The following is a 9,955-nucleotide window of genomic DNA, read 5'->3' as shown; positions in this document are numbered from 1 at the left end:
GAGAGAGAGAGAGAGAGAGAGAGAGAGAGAGAGAGAGAGAGAGAGAGAGAGAGAAAGAGAAAGGGGAGAGAGAGAGAGAGCGGTTGGGGGAAGGAAAAGAGAGATGAGAGGGAGCAGGGGGTTGCACTAGTGATTGCCTGACACAGGGGCTAAGGTCCCTGATGGGGGGCATGTTCATAACAGCTAGGTGCCATCCGGGCTAAAGTCAAATTACCAGTAGCAAGCCAAAGGTTATCTAAAACTATGGAATCCAATTTTTTTCAAATGTATAGGTTTAAAATGGCATGAGTAGCATATATAGGAATTAGTTGCTATATAAATAACTGTTGATATATTGTAACATTGCATATATGTAAAGATACAGTAGTTTCTTCATCCTTATGGTTGTTTCATAAGCTCTTGCTATTAGAGCAGCATCACAGTTGAAGAGTGACGAACTATTTTTCATAGCTTGGTCCCAGATAAGTTACTGTTTTTATGGGGAGGTGGAGGTTAATCTCTCTAATCAGAAAAAGGCTGTACTCCTTTGCCCCATCTGGCACCTTCTATGGAATAGGGGAGAAAATGGGGAGAAGGGAAAGAGTAAGGGAAGGGAGAGAGGTAGCAGGATAAAGAGAGAATGAAAGAGAGGAGGGGAGAGTAAGGGAGATGTATACATAAAGTGTACATGTATAATATTTCTATACAATAAATTAATAAAGCAACGTCTTGCATAGAATGGACTGGAGTGGAGAGCCAAGAGTGGCCCTGTGTCCCCAGCATGGTGGTATCATCTCACCTGGACCTGGAATCGGAACGAAGGCCTTTCCCTCTTCATCAATGGTGACCTAGTTGACAGAGATGCAAGACCCGTCCGAAGATCTGCTGGTAAGTATGTGGATGCGTGGTGCGTGTGTGTTCTCTCGCCCTGTCACACTGGTGTTAAACACTTCACATTCTGATAGTATCCAAACTTGTTGCCTTAAACTGCCACTTCAGTGTCTGTCTAGCATCCCCTGCCAAACTTTACCAATGTCACTAGATTTATGCCTTTGCTGAAAAGCCTTTTAATCAGCCATAGATGCAGCTAATGACTGAAGAACAGTTGATAGGCGAACTATTACCGTTGATTGTTTATCTGAAATCTGAATTATGAACCCGTTTTCTAAGATAAGGTTTTCCTGGGTGCATTTCTTGTTGTAGTTTCGTTGTTAGTGTTATTTTTCGTGTTTCCTCTCCCCCAATGATTTGAGTATAACTTTAAGGAGTGGGAAGGATGAATACAGCTGCATTGGATCTGCACTGGCATTACTGCTGGTATTTTTTCACCTGTCTGTGAATAAGGTTTGCAGTTCATCTCTGTAGAGGCACAGCTATAGTGAATGTGGGTTATGACAACAGCTGAAATGTTGAACATCCAGTTTTCTTATGTTCTGGATGGCTAGAGTAGCCGGCCCATAGTGAAACATTTGTGTAGCAAAACCGTACCGGATTTTGCATGTATTCACTGCTAACACCTATAAATAGCAATCACCCTTTTTTTAAACTGACTACAAAGGCTAGTCGGACTTGAGATCTAGTACGAGAATATGAACCAGTGCAAAATTATGTGTTACGTTCAGGTAGAGAAGAGATTAATAGCTGTCCAAGATGTGGGTTACCTTATAAAAAACATTCTTTTTATTTAATCTTAATATCGCTCCTGGTGTTGTACGTGGCATACTTACGGTACCTACGTGCTTGTACATGTGCGTAGAGCATTGCTAATGTGAGGTCTTGAAAATGTCTGAGAGTTACGTAAGTGTAGGAATACATCTCGGTCCCACCCATAGAAATGTATAGATAGACTATCTAATATATATTATTTCTGTGCTTCCACCAATGTCAGAATGTGTTTGACTTCCAAGTTGGGCTGCCCTCAACGCTTACCATGATACGATCAAGAGCTAATAATATAATACCATTTAGGTATTATTAGCTCTTCATACGATCAACCTCTCTCACACATACCCTAGTATTGTCAACCTCTCCCACACTTACCCTGGTTCGGTCAACCTCTCCCACACCTATACCCTGGTGCGGGCCGCGCATGCAGCCACGGGTAGCATTCTTCCAACAACGACCTACTTTACTCTAAGGGGCGGTAATCATAATCACAAACATTAGCAGCCACAGGTCCAGTCTTAGTCTGCACACCTGTGCACACCTACGACCCTCACATAGTACTAGTAGGGGGTGGAGACACACCCCTAGTATAAACCAGTATGTAGACAGTGGTTACTGGATATCAAGAAGTCTGGGCTTCCCCTCCCACCGGTCTGTTCTTTTGTTTGTGTTGAGTGTAGGTGACGTATCAGCATTAATTACATATCTTAATACGTGTGTGCTGTGCGTGTGTGCGTGCGTGTGCGTGCATCTTTACGCGAGTCTGTGTGTGTCCGTGTGTGTGCGCGTGCTATGTGCGTACGTGTGTGTGCGTGCCTGCGTATGTGTATGTGCTCTACTGCGTGCGTGCAGACGTACGTGTGTGAGTGTGAGTCTGTGCGTGTGTGTACGTATACGTATGCGTGTGTGCGCGCGTGCGCGCGTGCCGTGCGTGCGTATTGTGTGCGTGTGTGCGGTCGTGTGTGCGTGTGCGTACGCGTGCGCGTGCATGTCTGGTAGGGTCGAAGCCAGGTTACCTTGTAAGAACACGTTTTGCTGCTTTAAAAAATTCTCGGCTGAGCACTGTTTATTATGCTTGGTAAAATAGGGGAGGGGAGGGGTCCCAAGCTGTTCCCTAGCCGACAGAGGAAACCTGTATGCCCCCAAGGAAACCTAGCTCGTGCTTATCATCTATATTACTAGTAACGTATTCTATATGAAAGCTGCATGTCAATACTTATATATATCTCCACGTATATTTACTACACGTCTGTATAAGAAATGTTTTTATCTCTGTATCTATATTTAGCCTCTTGGTAAAGAGGGAAGGAAAGAACTCATGTATGACTTTATAACTCGGTAAACTTCTTACTGGAGCGAAATATTAAATCCTGCATCCAAAAACCGTGAATAGATAGATGTAGTGTTTACGTAACAAATACATGGATTATGTTAGTTATCTTAATCTGGGTTATCCATGTTTCTTAGTTAGTTAGTTTAGTTATCCCTCGTAGGTGCCTAGATGGCTCATAAATCGGTAATTATAAGGCAAAATGTTACTTAAGTTAAGATATTTGATGGAGATAAGATATTATTCAAAGGTTGCACAGCCTATAAGGTATAAATTAGCGACAGAATAACGGCAAAGGTAGCGGCGTCACTTAGCTATCTGTCTGTTTTGCAACCTGAAGTATTATTTATTGTAATATTGCCAGTTCCAAGGCTCAGCGCTATATTCTATGTTACTTTTCCTGTGTTGGGTAATGTTTGCATGAGAATGTGGGGGTTGTAGTTTATGCGCATATATACGTGCGTATACACAGTCCATTCTGTGTGGGGCTCTCGTGCTTGATGTCAGTGGCCTTTTCACGGTGATGCATTCAGGTTTTCATGCCCTGTAATTGAATGAAATGTATTCTGATACATTCGCTGTATATATTTGTTAGCATAATTAAGCAAATCTTTCTGTTACTGGTTGGCAAGTGAAATCTCTAACCGCTTTCCCCACCTTTCTTCACGTCTTAATATCATATACGCTCTACATCGTACTGTGTTGAAGAATCCATGCATATATCCTGAAAATGTAATTTTTCATTAGCGACGTATGTTGTTGTCGGTATGTTCGTGCAATGTTGTGGGTGCACACCGCTAGCAATGACTAGCCACTCCGCACCCAGCAGAAGTGTGTGCAATCGCAACATAAACGCCCATTCATTGTCATTTTGATTACATGCCCCACATGCGTGTGTCTATGCGTATGCACCTACGCTACCTGTTACTACGCCTCACCCTCCACAACCTACGTTGCATTTGATCAGGAGTCTATCAATAGACTATTGACAACAGACTATAGACTATTGATAGGCTCCTGATTTGATCAGGAGTGACATAATAGAGAGTTTCTATTAGAGATATCTGTTAGAGATATCTATTAGAGATATCTATAAAGATGTCTAGAGATCTCCATTATGTCACTCTTAATGTTAATATATGTCCTTACAGTCTTACACCCATGTTATTTGTTGTAATATTTTGTTATATGCTGATAGCTGTTGTTATGTGCTCTGAACACCGGATATTTTACTTGTTGTTACATGTTGTTACATGGCGTTAGCTGCTGTAACGTGCTCGTACACGGATGTTACTTGTGGTTACATGTTGCTACATGTATGCTGCATGATAGCTGTTGTAACATTCCCATACACCTGCATTACATGTTACATGTGGTTAGCTGTTGTTACATGCCCATACAACCATGTTACCTGTCAATACATGCCGTTAGCTGGTACTGCAGCCAGGACAGCTACGTGAAATATTGCTGTGGTTCTTGCAGGGTCGATCCAGCTGGAGCAGAAGCGAACGTTCATCATTGGGCGAGCGAGCGATGACACGGACAAGCGACACTTTGGAACGTTTGCCATCGACAACTTCAACTTCTGGGCTGTGCAGCAGCCGGCGGACAGAATTCGCGAAATTGGTGAGGCTCTTACTATGCTTACCTGCAGCAGTAACTTGCTTATGGCTTCAATAACACTCTAGTATTAATTTGAGAGTACACTAGACTGTGTAATATTTCCCTGATTACTTCCATATGTTCCCCAAATTTTTTTATCAGGGCATTTGTAAAACGTTACCAGAACTTTGTTATGTCTTTAATGTGACGATTTTGGTGTGTGATAGCGTCAAGAGCATATAAAGAAGGTTAATACGCTTCTTAATACGCTCTTGATAGCGTATATCTGATTAGAAGTGAGCGATTGCTAAGTACTACATGTAAGTGTATAAGTGTATAATATTAACAACAATCTCCTTTACTTCTTGTCCGATATGTCGCTGCGTTAATTGGCTGAATTCAGCTAAAGTAACCCACAGTTTTTTTTTACAAATATCTTGCAATAAGTTTATCGGATTTCATAATAACGTTTTAAGGTTATTTTAAGGTAAATGCACATATTGACAGTATACCAGTATCATGTCATTTCATTCATCTTGAGAAATGCTGTTTACACATATATTAACCCCAGCACGTATTGTAGCTTGCTGCGCACTTAATAGTTAATCTGTTACTGCTCTACATTTCAATCGTGAGGAAATTCGTAATGAATCATCATTACTCTACGCACATCTGTCATCCACGTTCACACTAGAAGACTCGTGTATTGTTATGACTAGCGTATTTCGTGTGATGATGATACAGTTGTGTCTGGGAAGGATGGAGGTGACCTTGTAATGTTGAGTGTTGTAAATCAATGCTTAATGACATCGGATATTTAGTTTTAGGAAATTGATGCTAACACGAATTGTGTGACGAAGATAGTATGTAGCATCTAAGGATTTTGCTGGTTGCAGATGCAAATTCAGCTTTAATTAGCTCTTTTGTAAAAGTTCAGCACAGTTGTTCTTCTGACTGACCTTGGTGTTGCATCTGTTCAGTTGCAGAGAGACTGTAATAGAGTTTCAGTGAGCCTGGTTTTCTCAAAGGAGTTGCCAGTAACTCCAATATAGGAAACCTGTGTTGGCAGACATCAATCTGTATAGAATTCTATCGGCATTCCCCCAAAGTAGTGAAAGTACTACTTATAGAGTAAAAGTTCCTCAATAAAACGGACACCTGTCTTTAAAGGACACCGTTGACATTTCCTATGAGTAATCTTTATATACAGGTTTGACAGTATTATAACATTTGCGGAGTGTTCGTGCACGTTGTAAAGCCGAGCTTGTTGCTTTCTCTAGGCCCGATGTACGAGTTCTATCTACCAATGAACTCCATAAAAGCAGGAAAGTTGGAGGCTAAGGGTATCACAGCCACGCCGCACGGCGGTGCAGGACTCGCTCTCGGAAAGATCAACAACGGATTATCGTAAGCTCCCGTGCTGTGTCGCGTGGTTTCTCATGAAGGTTTCCTATAAGGAACCTGGATCTAAACTTTAATTTTCTAAAGTTACAGTTTCGGCTCATTAAAAACAGTAAAATGGAAGCGGAATTTCTTGTGAAAAATTAGGAAGATGTGCTAATCCATGCTAAGTCGTGTGACTTGTTGGGATTTTATTCGGGCCGAATCAGTTTGCGCAATATGACACGAAAACTTTCATCAGCTGGTTCTGGTTCGGTTTTAAACTTTAAAAATCGGATCCGGTACACCCCTAGTATTTAAAAAATCTCTGGTCGATAATAGTGTACAGTATTCGCGTGAATAAGCGTCTTAGTCATGCACCCCGCCATGAGACACGTAGACGTGATACTTAGTCAGATATCTGTCGTCTAGTAGTCACATGGCAAGCATTCCTTCTGCACATGTACGCGTGTGTCTCATTGCCCCCATCCTGTATGTGAGAGCTGCCGCGTGTGTAGTGGTGAGTCACGTGTGAGGCGGAGGCTGGCACGCGCGCGCTCGTGTGTGAAGCCCACTGATGCTGACTCCCTCAACAGCTGATGTGCCCGCCTGCGTGCTTCACACTCGCTCTTCCTCCTCCCCTCCTCACCATATGTGGGGCCCGGATCAGATGTCAGCCGCACCGCACGCAGTACAGCAACGCCGTAATCTCTCTCTCTCTCTCTCTCTCTCGCTGTGGGTGTGCTCCTGCTGTGTGTGTGTGCTGTGGCACTGTGCAGTGCGTGCACGTGCGTGCGTGCAGAGTGCGTTGCCGTGCCGTGCAGTGCGCTGCGATGCGTGCGTGCGCGTGCGTGTGTGGTGCACTGTGTGCTGTGTGTGTGTGCATGTGTGTGTGTGTGCATGTGTGTGTGTGTGCGTTTGTGCGTGTGTGCGTGTATCTGCGTGCGTGGGCGTGCGTTTGTGTGTGTGTATATGTGCGTGTGCGTGCGTGCGTGCGTGTGCGTACGTGCGTGCGTGTGTGCGTGTGCGTATGTGCGTGTGTGTGCGTACGTCCGTTTGTGTGCACGTGCGTGCGTGTGTGTGCATGCACGTGGGTATGGGGGTGCGTGCGTGGGTATGGGGGTGCGTGCGTGCGTTCGGGCGTGTACATGCGTGTTTGTGTGTGGGTTCATATGTATGTGTACGTACGTACGTACATGTATGTGTGTGCATGTATGTTTGGATGCTATGGGCATGCGCACGTGTGCATGCGTGCGTGGTGTGTGTGTGTGCGTGTGTGTGCACGAATGTGTGTTTTTTCATGCCAGAAATACCAGCTGCATCGTAATCATAATAATATTCGGTAGCAATAACAGAGGAGGACGTGGTGGGAGCAGGGGAGGGAGGGGGAGGTATAGCCCTGATAGTGCAGCGGCGGTGGTACACACGCAGTATGAGGTGTGGCTTAATTATTTACGCTCCCCTGACCTGATTTTAAAAATGCCTCTCCCAGCAATTAGTAATGTTTTAAAAGTGGATACGGATTGTGCACAATTGTTTTCTTTGCCTTTTATGTGGTACTGGCGCTGTGTGATTGTGGGTGGGCAGGGGCAGCGGGTGTGGGTGGGTGAAATCAGTAGCGCAGGAGTTATTGTATTTGGTGACCGTGTTAGGATCGGCCTTGCAAGTTTTTTGTAAGCGTTTGTGTAAGGCTACCAAGGTCACCCTCACCAGTTTTTTTCCGGGCAGTGCCTGTTACGCAAACCAAAACAACATAGTTGTGGAGGGACTGTGCTTTACAAATAAAGCTAAAACGACAAAAAAGGGGGAGAAAACAATATAGGTGTTTCATTATTGTCTCATCACAGGTTGATGGGTAAAGAAGGGTACAATATAAGTGTTTAATTTGTGTGGTTGTGCACGTGTATGACTGTGTATGTGTGTATGGTATGAGTATTCATGATCTCAGGTTAGTGAATAGGGATGGCCTGTACACTATTTACGTGATTATGTGTGTCTGTATGTTATGAGTGTTCCATGATTGTCTCATTCATAACCACAGGTTGAGGGACAGTAGAGAGTTAAATAGAGCGTTTATTTAATTATGTGGGTATGTCATTAGTGTGACATGATTGCCTCATGATCTCACAGGTTGACGGGTAACGGACAATACGTGGACCTGGGTGACACGTCACAGACCTGTCTCAGTAACATTGACGTGTGCCATCATGGACTCACCATCTCTACCTGGATCTACTTTGCTCAAATTCCAACAGAAACTATGCACTACATGTCCTCAGGTAATTCGCACAGGAACTCATTTACATTTACTCCTGTGTTAATTAATATAACAATTAATATCCAATAATTTTTTAATATAACCCTGATTTGCTTAATGCTAGGAAATTGTCAGTTGATTTGAAAGCGGTCATAAGTCCAACTATTATAAAACACGTTTAGTTGGAAGTTAGATTTTAGTATTTAGAAGTTTAGTTAACTTTGGGAAAATGAATTTACTAGTATTGATAGGGCGACCCCTAATTTGGTTGACTAGCATAATATGTACAAATACCTTTACAGTGAATTGATTTCAGCCTAAGTTAACTGCTAATATATTTTTATATGGAGAGGTATTATATTTGCTTTCTATTATGTTTTATTGTAATCTTGTAATTGTAAAATTATATTTGTTTGCATCGTATATCGGTGGAGGTTGTTTAACGGTGATGTCATGTAATATTGCAGGAGAGAATGGATTCTCGCTCTTCTGCGAGAACCGGATGCTCTATGCCAAGTTCTCCACTGCCCGGCAGACGTGGACTGTGGAATGGCGCTACCCCAAGGAGAGACAGTGGCTCTACCTGGAAATGTCCTGGGACATTGGTAGGAATAATATAGATAATGTTTTTTTATTAAATACATTATAATTATTACATAATGTAATTATATACATTAGTATTTCTCTCGGAATAATCCTAAAATCGTAGTCTCTTCCTAATAGTTAGCACTTATTGTTATGTAATCATTAGTTACCCAGTAATTCCATATAACAGATCAAAAGTAAACAGTAAGATATGGAATGTAAATAAAATTATGAGAACAGTAATTGTAAGAATAATATGGGTACAAAGGTAAATCGTGACATGAATTTTTCGCGTTCATGTTTGGTTGTTGTGGTTACCATGGTAATTAACGGTTGTTCTTGTTGTCGTTCAGTCGATGGGCTGCAGATGTTCGTGAACAACGAGATGGTGAGTGAGGATCAGCGTGGGGAGCCCCACGACTCGATGGCGGATGCCTCGAGTCACCTCTACATCGGGCGAGACAACCACGAGATGCGGCCCGGCGCCTATGCCGAGGCGGTGTTCGATGAGACGGAGATGTGGTACGGACGCAGGGAAGCTCTCATCCGCCTAGGTTTCATCCTCAGAGGTACATCTCATAGTGATGATGATGATGATGATGATGATGGTGATGATGATGGTGGTGATAATGATGGTGATGATGATGATGATGACGATGATGATGGTGACGATGATGATGGTGACGATGATGATGGTGACGATGATGATGGTGACGATGATGATGATGATGGTGATGATGATGGTGGTGATAATGACGACGATTATTACTAATGTTATTATTATTAGCTTATCTGACATAGTCAGATGCAGCTTGTAGAATTGCATGAGCGTGCGTGCGTGCGTCCGTCCGTCCGTCCGTCCGTCCGTCCGTCCGTCCGTCAACAGTTGGGCACAAGTCTTAACCGCTCAACGTACGGTCACGATATTCGGGACGTTGGGGGGGGGGATCGTCAGAACGAGTTGGAATGTCGAAGCTGGAGGTCAAAGGTCACAGGTCAAGAGGTGTAAAAGAAGGGGGAACATTCCCTCCTTAACTTAAGGTATAGGGAGGAAATGCAGAATTGCGGCACAAATCTAAACGGCTCGACCTAGTGATAGTTGGTGTATAGCATCATGGTAGGAAAAGCCATCACTGTGCCGAAATTGGAGGTCACAG

The 9,955-nt window shown here is 43.3% G+C and overlaps 1 protein-coding gene across 1 annotated transcript in view; it reads left to right on the top strand.

Annotated features, from left to right (window-relative positions):
• LOC106809700 overlaps nucleotides 1–9,955 on the top strand; it is a 67,785-nt gene that overhangs the window by 38,771 nt on the left and 19,059 nt on the right. The window contains exons 5-10 of the mRNA XM_014812869.1: nucleotides 717–867; nucleotides 4,457–4,600; nucleotides 5,857–5,983; nucleotides 8,087–8,235; nucleotides 8,681–8,818; nucleotides 9,152–9,367. Of these exons, the coding sequence (XP_014668355.1) occupies nucleotides 717–867; nucleotides 4,457–4,600; nucleotides 5,857–5,983; nucleotides 8,087–8,235; nucleotides 8,681–8,818; nucleotides 9,152–9,367 (925 nt within the window). The remainder of the gene's footprint in view (nucleotides 1–716; nucleotides 868–4,456; nucleotides 4,601–5,856; nucleotides 5,984–8,086; nucleotides 8,236–8,680; nucleotides 8,819–9,151; nucleotides 9,368–9,955) is intronic.

Source organism: Priapulus caudatus, unplaced genomic scaffold (assembly GCF_000485595.1).
Source record: "Priapulus caudatus unplaced genomic scaffold, Priapulus_caudatus-5.0.1 Scaffold378, whole genome shotgun sequence".
NCBI classification, from domain to species: domain Eukaryota; kingdom Metazoa; phylum Priapulida; class Priapulimorpha; order Priapulimorphida; family Priapulidae; genus Priapulus; species Priapulus caudatus.
This window is presented reverse-complemented; position numbering and strand designations above follow the sequence as displayed.